Source organism: Bombus bifarius, unplaced genomic scaffold (assembly GCF_011952205.1).
Source record: "Bombus bifarius isolate JDL3187 unplaced genomic scaffold, Bbif_JDL3187 scf7180000008008, whole genome shotgun sequence".
NCBI lineage: Eukaryota > Metazoa > Arthropoda > Insecta > Hymenoptera > Apidae > Bombus > Bombus bifarius.
In genome coordinates, this window is record NW_022884386.1 from 1,881,484 (window position 1) to 1,901,766 (window position 20,283).

The 20,283-nt window shown below is 39.6% G+C and overlaps 2 protein-coding genes across 4 annotated transcripts in view; both read right to left on the minus strand.

Moving 5' to 3' along the window:
* LOC117206852 (KN motif and ankyrin repeat domain-containing protein 2) overlaps positions 1-660 on the minus strand; it is a 67,882-nt gene extending 67,222 nt beyond the window's left edge. The window contains exon 1 of one of the 2 annotated variants that reach the window (XM_033446572.1): positions 475-660. The gene's annotated coding sequence lies outside the window, so the exon portion shown is untranslated. Of the gene's footprint in view, positions 1-470 lie in introns of both variants that reach the window. The other variant, XM_033446573.1, reaches the window with a different exon arrangement.
* Positions 661-11,619: 10,959 nt separating this feature from the next.
* Positions 11,620-19,802, minus strand: LOC117206555 (ataxin-7-like protein 1). 2 transcript variants are annotated; one of them, XM_033446016.1, is made up of 6 exons: positions 19,673-19,802; positions 18,721-18,777; positions 18,534-18,638; positions 17,493-18,217; positions 15,977-16,027; positions 11,620-15,883 (listed from the first exon to the last, which is right to left on the minus strand). In XM_033446016.1, exons 1-6 carry the CDS (start codon positions 19,755-19,757, stop codon positions 15,161-15,163), a joined length of 1,746 nt encoding a protein of 581 aa, XP_033301907.1. In that variant the 5' UTR covers positions 19,758-19,802; the 3' UTR covers positions 11,620-15,160. The 2 variants fall into 2 exon arrangements, with proteins under 2 accessions (XP_033301907.1, XP_033301908.1); XM_033446017.1 differs by lacking the exon at positions 15,977-16,027.
* Between the last annotated feature and the right edge of the window lie 481 nt (positions 19,803-20,283).

Sequence of the window (20,283 nt, forward strand, 5' to 3'; positions counted from 1 at the left end):
AAACTGTAAGGAAGAATTTCAAAAATCCTCTTTGTAATACGACAACGTTTCTCTACTTTTCATTTTATAGGATCGTGACTTCTGAATGAATTCTAAAATCCTATCGATGGATATAGAAATAATACAAAATATCCTTTCCCTTTTAGATATTTCCCTCAATTCTCGTTTATCCATGTACGTACATATATATAAAAAGGAATACGAGGCGCTTGCAAATCGTTCAAGGAATGCCATCCCACAGTAAAAGCTGTGTATCCTACATCGTTAAAAATCACAAATATCCCAAAGAGAATGATGAAAGAAAATCAGTTAGAAATATCGTTTATCACTCTCTATAGATCGAGCAATCTATCGATAAACGCAATTGCATGGCGGAATTTCGTTAGCGGTTTTTCGGCACGATGTCACGAAGGTTTGCAGTGGGACAGCGCTTGTCGAACGCTTTTTGCGCGGCTCGAAAATCGACTCACCGACCTGTCAATCGTCCGCGTCCTCGACGTGTATCCCCGTCGTCATCCTGGATCGATCGATCCACGCGATCGTGGTTGCGCACCGGGAGCGGGAAAATGTCGAGGTGTACACGATCGAGACAAATCCACGCGCTGGTCCCCGTACAGACTCGAAGAGGTGACTGGGAGATTCTGAGGACCGACGGTTCTGGTTCACGACTGGTTCTTCTCCTTCTCCTTCGGCCTCTGGCCCCTTCCATTACTCGCTATAGCACCAAGCAAAGAGAGACACGCGTATAGTCGTATTGCGAACGTTAGACGAGGTCGGATAAAACGCGTGTTCGAAATAGAAAAAAGAAAAAAAAAAAGAGAAGAGAGGGAGAGAAAGAGAGACCGCGGATGCTAGAGAGATCCAGCAGAGACGCCAGCAACGGCAGGTTGCTCCTTTCGAAGAGAACCTTCGGAGGGACGGGGTGAAGCCCTGGTTGGTAGGCCCCACCGGGCGAAAAGAAGTCGATCAGGTAAGGGTCAGGGACGCATTCGCAATTTCTGCCTCGGTCGCCAGATGCTCGATCATTCTGTGTCGTTGGAATCAACCAGCTTTCTTCCCATACACACTGCGCGGTAGGAAGAAGAAGATGTACGGACGTTGATTTAACGACGCTCGTTAATATCTTACTAATTATGAAATACGAGAATATACGGATAGCTTAGTAGACAGTTGCGTGAGTATTTTGATCGTACGTTGATAAGAGGCGAGGAACGCGTTATTAGAGGAGAGGAACTGCTTTTACAAAAGAGGAAGTCAGAGCGAAGATTGCACAATCACCGTACAAATAGCACATCGACGAGTTTTCATCTGGGTTTATGTAATCGCTGGTAAGCGCGATATGAGATCACACAGCCGAGTAATAATCGGCGATGCTTTCACGCCGATCGTTTTACGATTATTACTAGCTACCTCGATTTACCCTGATGAAGGTAAATACAGAGCGGGAAAGGAAGCGTCTCGAGAGAGCGATACGACCTTATATACGTTCGTAAGAGCGATTCGAAGAAAACGAGGGATAATCTTCTGACGAAGCGACGGCGAATGTATTTTTACCTGCGCCCGGTTCCACCGCAAACTCGGGCAGGGAGTTCGCTCGTTTTCCTTTGAACGCTAGCCGAAAGCAGGAAGAACGTGACAGGGAAGAAACAAATGACGTCACGGGGTACTATCTCGAAGAAACCGGCTATTCAGTTAGCAAATCTTCGGCCCTGAATAGGACCGTTCAGGGTCTATACCCCACCGAGTTAGCCCGGTTTGGGCGCAGATTAGTCCGCGAACGTTTGTAGCTTCGTTCCAGGTAGAGGAGATCCGACCGATAAACTTGACGCTATGGCCCAAAAACGAGCACGAATACGGGAAACGTTTTATTTTTTGATTACATCAGGAATCGTCTTTCTCGACGAAGGTCCGAAGAAGCACGTCTCGTAACAATATGCACCGAGTAACTAGCCTCGACCGGTCGGCCAGGGTTAGAACGACGCGCATTGTTCTTTCGAAACACGGTGTCTCGTTACTCGCGGTGCTCGTGTGGTTGAGCTACAGAGGGCTTAAAGTTGTTCTCGTTGGTAGATCTTTATACGTAAAACGAAGAATATTACAAAAATAGCAAAACCGATTTCAAACACTGGCAAGAAGTTCCTCTATCGATGATAGGGATGAAGGTACGTGTAAGTATTATATATACGCGTGATAACGTATCTCTTGGAATTTGGAATAAAATCGATCCATTTTCGCTCTCTGTCTCTGCTGTTTGTCTCTCTCTCTCTCTCTCTCTCTTCCTTCCCTGGGAACCCTATTTGCGTCACCCTACCAGTCGAGGGGTTAACGAGCCAAGCTCCGTAATAACGTAACGTCTTACCAAGAGCAAGGCGTGTTTGCCTTGAGAATGACGCGATGCTTCGCTCGCGATGGACATACGTATACCGACATCCGTAAATTCTAGTCACGTCGTACACAGTTGCGTTCGGAATCAGATGAAACTGATAACCGGTACACCGCGGTGACTTTGCGGTGATTTGTTTCGCCGGATTCCAGGGCCAAAGTCAACAATAACCAATGGAGACTTGACGTCGGCGCGAGCAGTGGCAATGACCCCGAGAATCGCGCGAATCCCTCGATCGGGTCCAGCTGCTGCTTCTGCCGCTAGTTTAGTCGACAAATAGATCTCGTGCTTTTCCACCTCGCGTGCGCTCTATGCATTTTCGAGCGGGATGAGTCAGTCTTCCACTCGAAGTTCTACCGGTCACTCTTCTATTTTAATAATTGCCGCAGCGGTCCACCTCTAATTTTACCTCGACAAGAGGTCTGGTAGCGAGACGGTGCAGCGAAGCTACGAGCGCGAGCCGCCCTCTTCGCGCTTCGTTAACGCGACCGCTTTTGTTACGATCGAGCGGAGCTTCAGCTGAAAACACGCAGAACAGTGGAGCGGGCTGAATTAACCATGTCGTGCGATTTCATCCGTCTGACACATTCTGTTGCGCGTTCCACCAGCTCCAAATCGAGCCACGGCGAATTAAACGGTCTGCTTCTCCTTACCTAACTTCATCAGCCGCTTCCAAATAAATGGAATCTGGCTTCTGCGGACTGTCTGATGTTGTAAGTATATGTAAAGAGATGTTCCTCGATGCGCGAAGCCTAGTTTAAAATAAAAGAGAAAAAGAAATGAGAATGGCGAGATTCGTTGGCGGATCTCTGAGAAATAATTTTCCAGTTAATTAGGAGAAATACACGACTTACTTTTATATGTATATGTTGCAATTATACGAACTGTCTGTAATTTAGTGACCAATGTTGCAACACGGTGCGAATAATACTTTGGAAAAGTATAATCTCGAAGAATCTGCTGCCTTGATGCTCGAACAAAAATAAATGGTGGAAGATAGCAATTACGTTTTAAGATCTCCGGGATGACTAATGGCGAGGAATGGCTGCGATGAGATAGAAATCGGTTGTCGAGTAATAGGGCTTTAAATGCCGGAATTAAATCGTAGCGGAATAAACACCGAACAATATCGAATCGCTTTTTCCATTTCTCTCGATTCTTGCTACCTTGACTTTGCCTGTGTAACATATTATCCATAAACGTCCTTGTTGTATTATGCGTGCTAACTTGAATTTATCGTCGTACGTGCGTTGTTTGCAGAGGAATAGTATTTTTGTCGCGACAATGCCAAAGGAAGAAAAACAACTTACGTTCAACAACGTACGCTCGAGATAAAAACATAAATTTGAAAAATGGATATGTACGTAAAACGATGAATACAAAAGGTATCCTGACAGAGTTGTACGAAGTTTGGAAGATTAAGAAAACGACTGTTCAAATATTCTTCCGCGATTCCGTGTAATAATATGTATATGTAATATAAGAAAAAATAATGAAATAAAAAAGATTTGTAACTGAAAGCAATTTTCACCTGTTATATCGTAAAAATGTTGTCGTCGAACAGTTCTTAGACGCAGCTATTAAGTTCAAGACCGCCGAAACTTTGTAGACATCGTTAGCGGAATCGCGCAGGCTTGATAAGGATCGTTCTCGATCGAGATCGATGCGAATCGATCACGTTCCGCGCGCACGCTTCCCATGCTGCTCCTTGCTCGATAACCAATGGAAAAAATCTGGAATTCCCAGTGGGTGGACCAGTTCTTCGTTCTCCAAGATATCCGAGCGTGGCGTCCTTTCACGTTGTACACGTGAAACTCGTTCGTTCTGTGAACGTCTATAGTCTACACAGAATCCTATCGTACTTTTATCGATCGATCTATCGCTCTAAATAAAGATATTCTATAAATCATTATACACGTATGATGAGATATAATAATTATTCAATCTTCCAGTATTTTATAGTGTTGCAGTTTTTCCATTATTTCTTTGTAATAAATTACCTTTTGCTGTGAATTATGTAGGACGTAAATTACTTCGTACAAAAAGAAAAAAAGAACAAATAATTTAAATGTAAAACGATTTCAATCGAGCTAATTATTTTAATTATTAATTATAGAAATATTTGAAATTCTGAATTATACATTGTTTCACTCGTTCAATAAACGATAAAATATTTTATTGCAAATTATTTCCTCGCTCCAGATTCACTGACAGAGAAACACGTCGTTCTATCATTTAAAATTCTTTTATTTCCGAAGCTTTGTATGCACATATAACGATCAACGATGTAACAATACCGTCTCTGCTGATCGCAATCAAAAAGACTCTCTCTTCTTCTCCAAACTTTCTCTCTACCTCTTTCTTTCTCTCTCGCTTAAGCGTACACGCGTTCACATTCTCTCCCTCTCTCGTTTTTTAAATAAAATCCAATCACCCAATCCCTCAACTTCTTCGTTTTATATTTAATAAATTCTCGCGTGATTTCAAAGTGAACAATCCATTTAGCCATCTTCTCCGCTGTAAAGATACACCGGCCACTCGTTACACACTTGATTTTGTAATCGACCAATGAGTCTCGTTATGAAAATCGTCGCAGATACCAGTTGCTCGACCAATGGCCGAAGAAGAACGCTCATAATACTGTTTTGGTTTCGCCTTCGAATAAAAAACACCGAATCACGCATGTCACGTTTTTTTTTTTTCACGAACGACACACATATTATTGGATATTCCTACGACGTCATTGGAAGAGAAAATTCCTTAAAAAATTTATTGACGTCAAACAAGGAGACGATTCCTAGTAAATTACGTGAAATTTTATTCATTCGTTATTTCTTAGTTTCTCCTTTGACCGTAGTTTCTTTCTTCTTTAGACAGAGGATGTAAGGAAATCGTCTTTTTTTACATCTTTTTATTTAGTTTGAATTTTTGTAGCTCTGTTTCTTCATATAGAGTTAAAGATGGAAACCGTACAGGAGAATAGCGAAGTTCCTTTGGAAAGTAAAATTCGTTCCCTAGGAGCGAAGGTTCGATAAATTTTAATCTAAGAATTATTGTTGTCGTATTTTAACGTTTCTTCATTTTCCGTATATACTGACGAGCAGCAGTCAACACTGTAATTATCTATACACTATTTTAATTAATATTCCCTGCAGACGTTTCGACAGATATCTTCCAAAAGTAAAAAACTTCAGATCAAACATCGCCTATGATACGAGTTACAGTGAGAAGAATACGTATGGTTTATATTACGAGTTCTAACTACGAGTCTTTACTCGTCAGTCTACACGTAATTTCTCATGCAAAGACTCTATTACAAGTAGTCTAGTCCGCTTTCCAAACTCTCGGAAACGAGCGATGGAATATGTGCGATCACACGATACAGTGTGACCTATAAAAATCTATGTCTTTCTCGAGCGTGCGTTTAAAGCACCAGTTCGATGACGATTACGAAGGAAGCCACTAAAAGAACGTTGAGAACGGTCCTTAATTTTTCTCTCTTTTTTATCGTTTTACAATCGTCAAAACGTGTCCACCTTTATCGAAGAATGGAAGAAACTCTAGCCTGAATTATTTATTATTACACAGAGGTGTCGTTTATAGATTACAAACATGCTAGATACCTGAGAAAAACGTGATCACGAACGTGTGTCGATCGATAATCGTTTAACATTATACTTCCCTCCATTTTATTATACAAATCTCTGTGTACATTGTAAAGAATGCCAACGTCTTCGTTGCTAGTCGACGATACATCGCTACGTTCTCACGATAAAAATATTATATCGAAAATTTCGATGATATTCTTATGGGATAGAGGAGCGGTGTGATCGTACAAAAGTAAACGGTCGAAGAGAACATCGAGTACGGAATTTGTTTCTCGTCGAACGAGTCTATGGAAATCGTACAATTAGTATCGATCTACGTGTATGTACTTATATTCTCCTTTTTCAAGATTAGATTAGTCTCTTGTCAGTTGTCATCTTGTTTCTTTTCTTTTTCCCATTTGTCATCGATAAATTGTACAACTACCTTCGCGTTACGAACGTAGTAATAATAGATTAGACGAGTAAACGCGACAATGCTTTATTACTCTGTACCTGATGCATCTATGATTAATTAATATCGAATCGAAGACGATGGTAATATAATGACACAGTAGAACTTCATTCACTAGAATGAAATTTTAATTGGCTCAATTAACTCGGATACATTATTATTTCAAAAGATACATTTCATTTTCACATTATCCGAATTTGTAGTCGTACTACCAAAATGATACGAAATTTAATGTACCTGACCTAATTGATTCGTTGATATACAGGGTGGTTGGTAACTGGTGGTACAAGCGAAAAGGGGGTGATTCTACGCGAAAAAAGAAGTCGAAAATATAGAATAAAAAATATACAATAAAAATTTATAGAATAGAAAAAAAACGTCAATCGAGACAACGATCTACAGTGAGATCCGTTATAACGAGGCGTGGTAAAGTGCGCGCGTACCGAACGAAAATTCAAAGTCGATTTTCTCGAAAACAAAGCCTCGAAGGAAAAATTTGTATTCTATATTTTCGACTTCTTTTTTCGCGTAGAATCACCCCCTTTCCGCTTGTACCACCAATTACCAACCAGCCTGTATAAATATCATAATAGACACAGTGGCGTGTAAAAATTTGTAGCTACTGTAGGTAGTTAGAAGACGTAATGAATTCTTTTAATATTATTTGTTTCGTAATGGAACCATCATAAATGAAATTCTACTGTATTTATGTTTCATATTTTTCATTCGGTGTAAGCTACCGAGTATGTAGAAGTATTTACATGAAAGCGTTATATCGTGTTTTTCTTGTTAAGTATCCAAGTGTGTACCTAATTGATGGATAAAAAAATATTATTATTAAATATCGAGAATGCACGATGATTCGCGTCATCGACGACGCACCTAACTACGAACGCGGCGCCTATCTTCTACTATCGAATGCAGATCGTATTGTACAAAGTCAGTCGCTGCTCGTGAATAACAAACGACAGTGTCATCGATGATTTATGCCACGTTAGAACGTTATACACGTATACATTTACGAAGCTAGCCTTCAAAACGTAAACGTATCTTTCTTTCCACATTCTCCTCTTATATCCCTAACGTGCTCAAGAGGAGGAAGCGTCGGAGGAACGCGTGTACTGTCCAATTTCAAAAGGTAGCCGACACACTATTTTAAGTATACTTTCTAATTTTACGTTCCAGCGTATCTCTTCTTTCTTTCTTCGTAGGAAAACCTGCATACCGGAAGATAATTGCTTTTAAAATAACGCGTACAACGTTACCACGTGGGGAAAGAAAACCTCTATTATCATCTGTGACGAGGCGTCGTCCTAGATAATTGAAAGATTCGAAGGAAAAGTGTTACGAGCGACACGATTCCGAAGTCTTTTAATCCATAGGCCACGGAAAGTAGTACGAGCGACAAAACCTCTAATTTACTTTACCTCTTAACCCAAGCGAACCGAGAATTTTATAAGCATCAACATTTTTGTCAATTGTGAAAATTCTTGAAACAAACAGATGTATATTATTAGATGAAATTGTCATAGTAAAGTAATTTTTGTATAACACGGTGATTCAATATTAATACGTTAGATCATCAAGTACTCACTCGGTGATGGTATAGTAAGCACACAAATGTCTATGTTTGATTTTCGAATGTCCGAGTCTGATTTAAGAAAGTTTAGATAAAGTTTTGTGTGGAAAAAATAAAAAAGCATCCGTATCGCTTTTCCAGTAAATCCTTCAATCGTTCTATGTTGGAACGACGAACGCTTTATTTAACGAGATCCATGCTCGTAGAATGTTTCATCGGCGGGAACGACGATCGCATTTCGATCCCCACTGCGTCAGTTGTCTTTATTTCCTATCCTAAATACGATTAATTGCGTCGACCACGTGTGATAAAGGAACGTGGCGTTCACGTTTCTTGCCTAACTTTCAATCGAATGGCGAATTACGGTTAATGAACACGCGAATCAAAGCGAATTGAACATAGTTTCGGAATCGCGATAACATTTAGGGAACTCTTGTCACGAGCAGGCTTTCCAATCAACCGATTTAACTGCACGCTTGGAATTCGATTTTCATGCATACTGGGAAACCCACTGCGGTTCGCAGCTCCACGAGGGTATGTTTTTCTAGGAAAATGCCACGCGATTCACAGGGAGATCGCGTCGATCAATTTCGATAGCGTATTAGACTTGTAGATTACAGTACAAAAAGCGTAAGATCTACTATGAATAACAATATATCGTACATGTGTTTCAAAGGTGTCACAGTCCAAAAATATTCAACCCTGTGTTGGAAGAAAGAAAATCGTCAAAGGGGCATTTTCAGAGCTAAAAATGAAAGAGTTTGTACTTTATGCGACGTTGTGCCTTCGGTCGAACAATGTTTTGTAAGCTTTTAAATAGTTTCTTGCTTTCCCTGAAAAATTTGTTCGACCTGTGTCACTTCTGAAATATATGCGTGATATATTAACACATTAAGGATCGAGTGGCGACATAATGATTTAATGTTACGTAAACGCAATGTTACTAAGGATGTTTAGCTAAAGTAATTAACATATTGATCTTTCAAAGTGCGAAAGACGTATTAGAGTAATAAATAAAACGACGAAGTATTTTAAATTCAACGAAGTAAAAGAAAGATGGCTCAAAGAAAATGACAAAACTTTAATTCTGTTTAGTTTCGAAATGATAGAATACTTTAACTAAGGCGGATTTAAACTTGAGAAGATCGCACGATCTGGATAGAAGAAAAATTATTAAGCAAATCCTTCGAAGTCTCTTTCGTAACTACGATGTTAACAAATAGCAGAATTTTCTAAAATTAATTGAAAATGTTGCGACACGAACGCGATTTCGATCCTTAATGAATTAACCAATTAATTACGATAAGTATGAAATTGAAGCGTAACGGCGCTCGATAATCTTCCTCCTCTCAATCGTTACTACTTTTCTATTCTCATTTTTCTAAATGATATGTGACGAATACAAGCGACGCGCACGAATTTTTGTACCATCGTTTCTACACCTTTCACGTGATCGCCTAATCTCTGTATGATAAAAAGATCGATGGAAATATACGCGAGAAGAAAATGGCTGGAGGATGAAGACGGACTGAATGAGCAAAATCAAGTATACAAATAAATATAAAACGTATATTTAAATTAAATGCCACAAAGTATTTTGTTGTATGTTCTTGCGTCACCAAGTCGGAGTTGTTCTAATTTTCACCTTATCCGTTTTTCTTTGTCTCTTCGTTTTCTTTAGTTCTCTTCTCCTCCGCGTGAAATTACAGTGCTCTGAGACGACGAGCGAACGTATATTAACGCACGCGTCATTTTGTACACGGAACAAAGAAAAAAAGCAGAATCATAGTTCTGACGCTTCTGAACGTACACAGGGTGATTCGGAACAGGTCATGCAAAACAGTTCGAATCTACCGTATAATTCTTTTTCTCTCTCTCTCTCTCCCTCTCTCTCATTCTTTCTCTCGCACTCTTCCTTCCATTTTCATTTCTTCTTTTCCTAAACTATAAATTAAAAGAGACGAAAATTCGCAACAATATCCTAAGCCGACTAAAAATTTCATTTTTATTTCTTTTCTATTCGTAAATCGGTCAATTTCTTTTAAACATGCCGCAAACGTACAATTCATCTCTTCCTTCGTTTTAAGCGTACTCAGTCTTATGCGAGCCACGAAATGTCTGGTGCACCGCAGTTTCACGCGGATTCCTTTAAATTTCTACTGAAATCTGACGAGCGAAACGAACATACTAGACGCGTGTTCCACACTGTCCGGAAGGTTCGATTTCATCGGAACGAAAGAGGAAAGAGCAAGAAAAAAGAACTTAATTAAATCGTCCAACGATCGATCGAACGTAGTAAAGTCGTGTTTCTATATCGTCGAGGAAGAAAAGCAATAATAAAAGTGACACGACATATGGAACGTCCCAATTAAAAATCGATACTACTTACAAAAAAAAAAGAAAAAAAAAAGAAAAAGAAAGATGAATTACATATTTCTCGTAGATTTTAAACAATGTACGAGAAGTTCGATTGTTAAATGATGCGCAGTGAGTAACAGCACCGAGATAGAAAGATCCTCTGACGCTTTTTAGCCGCGTGTTCAAACTCGCCGGAAATCGAGCAAATTGTTCGTACGAGACGAAAGTGTTCCTCACGAACGTGTACAACACGTCTCTTAACCTTTATATTACGGTAATAATGAAATTAATATTATTGCTGTGCATTCTCTTAATCATGGACTATGTATTATTGCTTTACGAGTTTTCTTTTTTCTTTTCATCGTCTTAGAAAAATCTTTCATTCGAACGATCGCGAACCACACTTTCCAACGATCGTGATCAGAATTTCTTCTACTTTGTAGAAAATCTTAGAGATCGTGTCTGATGAATAGCATCTTTTTTTTTTTTTTTGTTTTCTTTCCGTTTCTTTCTCGACATGTAACACTGTTTTAACAAGGGTTGTTGCCGTTGATTACCGACTTTCATTTCTTTTGAAGAAAAGTGCTGTTGCTCGGGTCAATCGTGTTTATAACCTCGGACCGCTCGAAACTTACTCGAAGCTCGCGCGAAATAACATCGATCGATGAACACTAACGTGTGGTACGTAGTTGGTAGTAGTAATAGTCTAAAAAAGATCGTACATATTTCGCGCATGCACGCAGCATTTCGTGCGCCACAAACATGCACAGGGCACTTGTTATGTACAGGAGATAATTACACGCTATACGTACACGTGTATCGTTAAATATACGATCTACGTTAAGTTACTTATCTTCTTTTGTTCTCGAATTATACAGCGTTTAAGGTACACTCGGAAACGAGCGGACTAACAGCATTTCGACGTTTGCGATTTTTCACTAACATTCTTCTCTTCAACTTGTCAATAGAATTATTTTTATATTATAGATTTATATATGTATATATATAATATATACCTATATAGATTTCATCGATACCATAGGTACATGGGTAATTGCTTACGCGATTTATGTACAAATTATCACGGTTTCAGGTAGCCGAGAAGATCAGTAAATCGACGATTAGAAACGATTTGGTCATGTCGGTCCGTTCACGAGTTTTCCTCTCGTCCTCGTATTTGTCCGATATCGAACGATAATTTATTGCTAATAGTATTTCTTTTCTTTTCTTAAATTCTCTATTTTTCTTTTTTACATCGAACGATCGATCGACGAATCTCGCCCGAGAATATATTTTTCACAGAAACCCACGCTAATCGCTACTATGATCGCTAATGAATCCTTAAGGCGAAGTTTACGGCTAGAATCGTAAGGCGATGTTCGTTTATATGGTCGATGAGAAAGTGTATACCTTGCACACAACGAGCTGCTCCATCGATCGATCGTTGTCCAAGTTCGATTTATATAAAACGAACGGGACAATACCAGACCGACATATCCCCACGTGTTCTCTTCTTCGAATAATAGCAGTAATAATAACATCGTTAGCATTTGTATTATTTATACTGCGCGGTAACGAAAAAAATCAACGTCTCTTCGTCGGCTCGACATGACGTACATCTACGTCATATTCCCCCCTATTTGCTATATTAATTTTCTCCCTATCTCCCGTTTTCCTATTTGCTCTATCTATTCGTCGTCTTATATACTCCCTCCTTTACTTACTTTCTTCCGTTCTTTCTTTTCCCCGTTTCTCGCTACATTCGTCGATGAAACGAAATAATTTACGAATCAGCTCATACACGTGGAAAAAGCGGAAACTCAACGAGATAAAACCTCGAAACGCTACAAACACGATACACAGAGCGAATTTATTCATCTATAGCGAAAATTGTAGCCGAACTAAGCGCAAACGTTTCATTTTTTTTTCTTTTCCTTTTTCGCCTAACGATTCCTCTTCGGAGATCAGCGGCAATCGTTACATCCTATTTGAAGTACACGAGGGAAAATTACAATAAGTTTGTATTTCCTCATCTTCTGACTTCTAGAAAGAACTATTTTCATACGAAGTAGTTGAAACGCAAGTATTTTGGTATGGTAACCCGAGAGAGTCGAAGATATTTGTGAGAATTGTATAATTAAAACTTATTGATATCTTTCAAACGATCAAGAGTGATAAAGGCACGCGTTTAAGCCCAAAATCAAACGAAAAGATAGCTTGGATGGTAGTGAATTTTGAATAATTGCTCTCCTACAAAGGTCGGGAAACGTGACTTATCATCATTTTCATCCGTGGACTTCACATTCCTTTCTATACCATTCCTAATTTGGCCACCTATCTGTCGTTACTCTTTCATTCACTAACGCATGCGCACGATTTAGAATAATCTTGACTAATCGTTAATTAGTTAAATATCACAATCTATGATAAGAAGTCCGTAAATATATGCATAGATACACGCCACCATACGCGCCATGCTGGAAAAACCGACATAGCGCCACGACGCAAATTAGAACCGACAGTTTTACAAAAATAAATTGTCTCGGGTGGGATAATAGTTAATGGTGGTTGGTGATGAACGGTTTATCTACTATATTCGGGACAATGTGTACGGCTTTGCTAAAATCATCAGCCATAACTCGACTGAAAGACTCATCGAATCTCCCTTTGAAGATTTCGTACGAGCTTACAAGAAGCTAAAGATTGCCTGAACGAAATTTTCGCTACGTGTGCTGTTGTCGTTGCCTACGATCCAGTGAAAGTTCCTTCACCGATTAAACGGAACCCGCACACACGATTTATCCGTCGAATTTTTCTATTTTTTGTAAAAAAAAAAAATAGAAATCGTGGCATTAAACCGAAATCGTTGGATAAATGCGTTACACGATGTACACAATTGTGCAATAGAATATACATACGTACGAGAACAGAGCGAAGCAGAGAGGACTAAGAAAAAATAGAATAAAGAGAAGAACGAAAAAGAAGAAAAAATAATAAAGAAGATACAAATAAGGAGAGATATAAAGGAAATATTGATGATGGTAGGTAGTGAGGTCGTATATGTATATATGTATATATGTATATACGTAAAAACGTTGAAGAGATCGTGATCGATAAAAAAAATATATATATGTATAAATGTATACTATGATCTATGTATGTACAAGATGAGACCCTCTGTACGCGAACCGCAATTTAATTGGAAAATAAGTCGAAATTCTACGCGCAAGATAGTTCGATGATCGGCCGCTCCGTGTTACGACTAACTACGTTTTACATTTTTTTATTCAACGTATTTACAAGAGGATAGCTAGCCGTAAATGATTATTTGATACGTCAAATTGATTATTTACAAAAAAAATTCTGAGCTGAAACTTTAAATGCCACTCAGCGGCATCTCCTAAAAGAAGAAAAAAAGAAGAACAAGAAAAAATTAACAAACACTGCTTATTGAACCTTTTTAGTAGCTACTCTTCCTACTAAAATCCGTTTGTTAAACTTCCTGTACAAAGAAAAGAAAGTTTCTTTCTTTTTGTATCTGTTGCTTGGTCACGTAATCCTTTATCCTTTTTACAAGCGCACAAACACACACAGGATAATCGCCTAAAATTCGATGTAGTTTCATTTCACTTATTATCATCGTCGCTTCTCTCCTCACTGAAAACCTCTATTTTTAACAGACAAACACGGACAGTGTGACTTATTTCAAACGCGTCCGTTTTCACACTGTTTCCTTTTTTTTTTATTATTATTATTTCTTCCTCCTTTCTTTTTTGTTTCGAGCGAACTGCCGCGCCGTCGGGACGAGGCACAGCGATCAGAATCGAATCTATATATCGGCCTGCTCCGCGAGAGATGTTGCAACGATCTTCGGAATAAAAAAATTAATTTTGTGAAAAAAACCATCATACTCATATGTATTTCAGTCAATGTTCTCTAATATCTACCTATTGCCAATTTAATATTTGACGATGAGGCTGGCGTTGCTATTGTTGCATCACTCGGTGATTCGTACGTTCTTCTGTGGAAAGTACAAATATCAAAACAGAAGCATCGTTGCGAGATACGAGACGCTATTTCGTTTTCCATCTGGCCTCTTGAAACAACAGTTCAAAGAAGATAATGATAATGTACCAGGAACGTTAGTCAGCGATTTCGTAAATCCGACGAATCACGTCCGCAATATGTGGTTCTTCCTTAATCAGTCTCTATAGTATCGTAGAAATGGTTGCAAAGTAAGTATCGAGAGACAAGAAAGAAGAAAATTCGATACGTGCTTCTGTTTTCATACGCGGAACCTCGTTTGTTCCAGTTGTACGCGTATATCCCCTAAAGTGATAATGGGATTAACCTGCCTATGAATCTCCGATGATGATGGTTTGTTATTTCAAAGGAAACGATCGTCGCCTGGCAGAATAGAGACCGACGTTGTTGTACAGAGTGAAAGGACCGTAAATTTGTAACTATCGTATGTTCCTGTTCGAGATGTTTCATTTCGGCAGGGAGAACGAAGCATGCAAAAACACATATATCGTTATCATGTCGATTCCACGTATAACCAATTAATTGCTCACGTGTCTTTCTTTCCGTCGTGCGCATGCTCAACACATCGAAGTTCACCGCACATCAAGACTTGTCCCCTTCTCGACAGGCTTCAGACTTAGACCATCAACGACGACGGCGACGAGGACGACCATGAAAAAAAGGATCTCGAAAAAAAGAGGAGGTAGACAAACGCCCATGGCGTACGGTCCTCAGCCTGGAGTGGGTGGGGTCTTATGTCAGTGAATATTAAAGTTGTACTGCTTACGGCTGGACGAAATACGAAGCCACCGACTTACAGCCAGTGGCTCCGGGTGACAGTTCGACCAAGATATATCCCCGAAATGAGGATAAGGCGAGGACGTGGTCGTAGCCTCAACCTGTATCGCCGTGGACAGGTCCTGTTGATGGTACTCGTGTTTGGTCCTCTTTGACTGTAATTGCGTAACAGGACTCGAATGAGTCGTGTGATTCAGTCTCTTTCCATTGATCTGAGTCGCGTGTTGCTGTTCCAACTGTTCGAGCTGTTCGAGTTGATCCATAGATTCGAATAACAGACTGGGCATAGATGATATAGGGGAGTGGACGATATTGTTTGAACGTGGTATTTCGACCAGCAATTTGGATTTATCTTGGTATACAGGGGAATAGATGGTCATTGCCGCTTCTGGATCGATGTCCATAGGTGTTTCAGCCTCGAGAACCGTCGTGACCAACGGCGGTTGCGTACACGTGGCTGGCAGTGATGCTGGCACCGGTATAGCTGGGGATGCTGTGCTCGGTATCAGCGTGGCGACCGATGACGTCGATTCCTCGTTATTAGCCGGTAACGGTGACAGCGATGGCAACACCACGGATATCGGCGCCATCATCGAGCTCGATTGCGTCGAACCGGTCGAGTTCACTAGCGACGATTCCAGACTCCTCAGCTCCTCGTTGACGAAGTCCTCTTCGAGCTTGGTCTAAAAAAGAGAAGCGTTGGCGACTCGCAATAAGAATCGTAGGGCCCATACGAGGTGTTGGCGTTTAAGTGCCCAAAAGAAACCATGCCTTACAGGTTTAGTGGAGCCATGCGGGGCCAGACACCGATAAAGCAAATCAACAGCCTGCAATAACAAAAACAGAAAACAGGTATCAACCGACACCCTACTGGCGGGCAACTGTTCGCAGCTGACTCGTCTGGCTCGTCGATCGATCCATGTTTGTCAGCTATATTATTACTTCTCTTTCTTCGGTTTTTTTCTTTTTCTAAATCCTTCTTTTCTTATTCTTTTTATCTTTTCTAGCCTCGCTATCTTCCGTCTAATGCGTCTTAAGAGATCTACGAAAGCGAACGATCTTTGGGTATCGACTGATACCTGATACCTAACGCCTTCTAAAACTCGAAAGACTAAATTTCGATGGGAATCTACAAATATGAATCTGTAGTATTATTTCACCTGTTATTCATTCCAATCTAATTTCTATTAATTCTATTCGTTCTCTACTTCTAAGCGATTGATTCGATATAACTCACGACCATGTTTTTTAATTGAACTAACGTAACAAATGGCCATAATTGATCGATAGTTACGGCCCTAGGAAGATTCGTACATTTCTTAAAGACGCTACGGACTTTTTAACGAAGAAAGTTTGAAGTTCATGGACTGCGACTTACAGGTTTTTCTTTTACTCGAAGCACTGAAAACCAAAAATTTGCGAATATTCTAAAAATTCTGAACGTCAGCTAATGCTCACACTAATAATTACCCCAAAGTTAGGGTGAACGAACTTTAATTCGTGATTAATTTTACTCCGAAAATGAAAGAAGTATTTGAAATAAAGGGATTCAGAAATGAATCTGAATAGAATAAAAACGAGGTAAATTACTTCACTACTTGCATAGCTTTCCAATATTTTTATCATAAAATACCGCGAAATGAAAGTTTCGATGTACAGACTACACATTAGATATCGATATTACCAGATCATGCGTAACTATTACTTCACAAAAACAAGATATAAAAACAGTAAACTACCAATATATTACCAACATATATTTTCAAAAAGAAAAAAAAAGAAAGAAAAGAAAGAAAACTAATTAGAATACTCATCAAAGCGAATTTCCCCTCAAAACAATACATGATACACAACATACCTAACAAAATTACATCAACGATTGCGCGACAAAGTACCGACGTCTAAAATACGTATATCCAAAAATAACAATCTTTCAACATACAACAAAGAGCGAATTTTCTTTCAATCCAACGAGGCACAACTTTCATTTCCAGTCAACCAAACTAGGAGAACAAAAATTACTTCAAATGTTTCTAATAACTATCACATCCTATTCCCAGAAACACCAGAAACATCTACAGCGTGGAATTGACAATACAGCATTACTAACTCATATAACATATATAAAGAACAAAAAAAAAAATAATATAATGATAAAATGAAACATTAGGATTTCGCCTCGCGAAGGATCATCACACTGTACACTCTTACTAAGGACATATCACAGAAGGGAGATCGGAGAATAAAAAAAAAATACAAAGAGAAACAATATAGCGATACGTTGGCCCTTACCTTTGGCAGTGGATATGTGTCTGGCAGCGATAAAACGGGTGGTGAGCTGGGGGTTTCCGCTTCGATGGTCAGGGCGGGGTTGGTGGGCGTTAAGGGGTTCAAGTTCGAGGTCCCAGAGGACACGGTCACCGTACCGGTCACAGTCACTTTTGTCGGCCTGTTCGGGACTTCCTTCGAGGCACGATGCTCCGCGAGGAGTTTGTCAAAAGTTTTACTGCGACCGATGACTGTCCGCCGCAACGAAACCGTATGCGCTTTGCACGTAAGCGACCTGGTGCAAGGCTTGCCTGTTTCCTCGTTCCACACTCCACAATGTCGATCTGGGTCGTACTCTCGATCTTTGAGCAACGATCGATCGGTTTTGAGTCTCTTCCGACGAGGTTGACCGGTCGCTGTGCCAGGGCTTTTCACAGGACTCGAGCTAATTACAGTTCCTGATCCAGAGTTCGATGTTTGAACAGACGATGGTAACGACTCAAGAGGCGATCGAGGCGACGATGAGATCGGTATCGATGAAGATGACAAGTTCGTTGAGATGCTTGGCTGTTCCGTGCTCCGTTTCACGTTCGTGTGATTGATCTTATTGCTCCCGCTATTTGAGATCTGAGGCGATGACTGCGTCTTTTTCAGTTTCGACACCTTGCAATAGGGCGTCTTCAGAGGAGTTTTTACGACTGGAGTGGAGGGAGGTGGAAAATTGACAGTACCAGAAGGATGGCGACTTTCTGTAACAAAATATCAACAGTATTATGTAGTATGGTTTATGCAAGGTAGATAAAAAGTTCTTGGATAAGCGATATTTTTTAAAAGAACGTTTTAATATGAGTCTAGTTACTTGTATTTTTTTCTGTTTCGCTTAAATGACTTATGAGAAAGATATTATGTATGAAAAGAATAAGTTATCTATGAAATACTTATGTTTCTTGTATGTTTAAAATTACAATTGCTCCGTCAAAATAAGTAGAATAAATTTTACTTGATATAGAATTAAACGTAATACTAATATTTGAGCAGAAAGGAGGGAAGTATAAAACGACATACCCATATGTTGAATGAGAGCCTGTGGTTTGACTATTGCATGACAGGTTTCACATACTACCGTGTAAAAAGCATCCCTTTCAGGACAAAATCCATATAAATCAATGTCTGAAACAAAAATTGTCTTGTTAGAAAACAGTTACAATTTCAATCTCTAAACAAGATTGTATCTCTACTACGTTAAACTTACCCTCAGCTGAAAGCCTCGTAACAGAACTAGTAAGTTGAGCATCCGGTTCTTCATCGCCTGTAACAAGTCAAATTTTCTTATGGATAATATGACAAAGTAAACAATGTGTATTATAAGGACACTTCAATAGCAAATCATTAACTTATATGCAACACATAAAAACGTGTATTATAAACGTATATCTTCAAATTAAATATTTGAAGAAGAAATTATTAAAAGGATTATATACCATGATTAATATTATGCTTAAATGTAAAGTTCACGTTCATCGTATTATAATTGTATTTACCCTGTTAAAAAAGATTTAAAAAATCATAAGATATTGTTAGCTTTGTGTCTATTGAATTTTGTCCTTAAAAGATCATTTTTCTTTCATTCCCATCAGATTCCAAGCAGTAATGTGAAATAAAAACACAAACTTCTGGGTAAACAACTTTTATTATGTTTATATTTCTTACATGCATAATTCTTGTAACAAAAAAGTCTTATAAGAGAGAACAGAGCACAAATATAATAAAAATACAAGTGTACATATATTCGTTCGAGAAAAAGTCCATCAAATAGCGCGGGTTCGGTCGAGATCGTTTCACGAAATTCAGTGATTCATGCCAATGTATTATTTCTATATGCTCTAATTTAACGTTTCGACGCTCCATCATTTTCACAAACGGGTTTCGCCACGAATTACATAATTGTCAGTGGAAAGAGCCAATAAAATACGCGCGATCATCTATGAAAATGTCAACCGTGATTAGCGCTGGACAATTGTTGACAACCGTTTTAAATAAATGCGTGTCAATGCGGGCCCTAACGATGCCCTGCGTCAAGTCGACAGACAAAGGAGCATCGAAGTTGAGGTTAGGTACACGAGCTAGACGCTCTCCGTTGTCGCGGTTTTAAACCAAACGAGAGCAAACGAACGAACATTTTCGATGAGATTCAGCGCACTTACTCAACGGTTTGTCTCGTCCGATTTTTTCGATCCAGCTGGACCAGGGCTGGCCGTGAAAGAATGTTGGGCTGTCACTTCCCGACATTGCCAGTGGCGCTCGCGTTGTGAATGAAACACGATGCGATTTCTCGTGTATATAGCGAGGCGAAAGTGTTTTGGGGCCGGGCCGCGTGGACTGTCAGGTGCCGCGGGTCGCGTACGATCTGTCTCTTTCTTAACGCGATAATACTTTGAATACATTTGCTCATAGAGTATACGCGTTCTCACATGCGAGAAAAATAACCTACTGAACTTTGAAAATTTTGTCTGGCAAGACCCTGTCGGCTAACATCTTTCACGGAGCGATATACTCTATCACTTCTCTCGCGTTTGTACGCCCGAATACGAGTAACACGCTTCGGCGTACCGCACGCACGTAAGGTTATTACTGTGAGATCCGAGCGCTTGCATTGGACGAACTAATATGACGTCACCGACGAATAGTCAGCTACTCGTGCGCAACTCGTTCGGACCAATCAGATCTTTGGATTTCTGTCCTATCTCGTCTCGTCGCGGTACCTTATTGGCGATTCTGGCTTGCTCAGCAGGTGGATTGGAAATTTAAAGTTTTT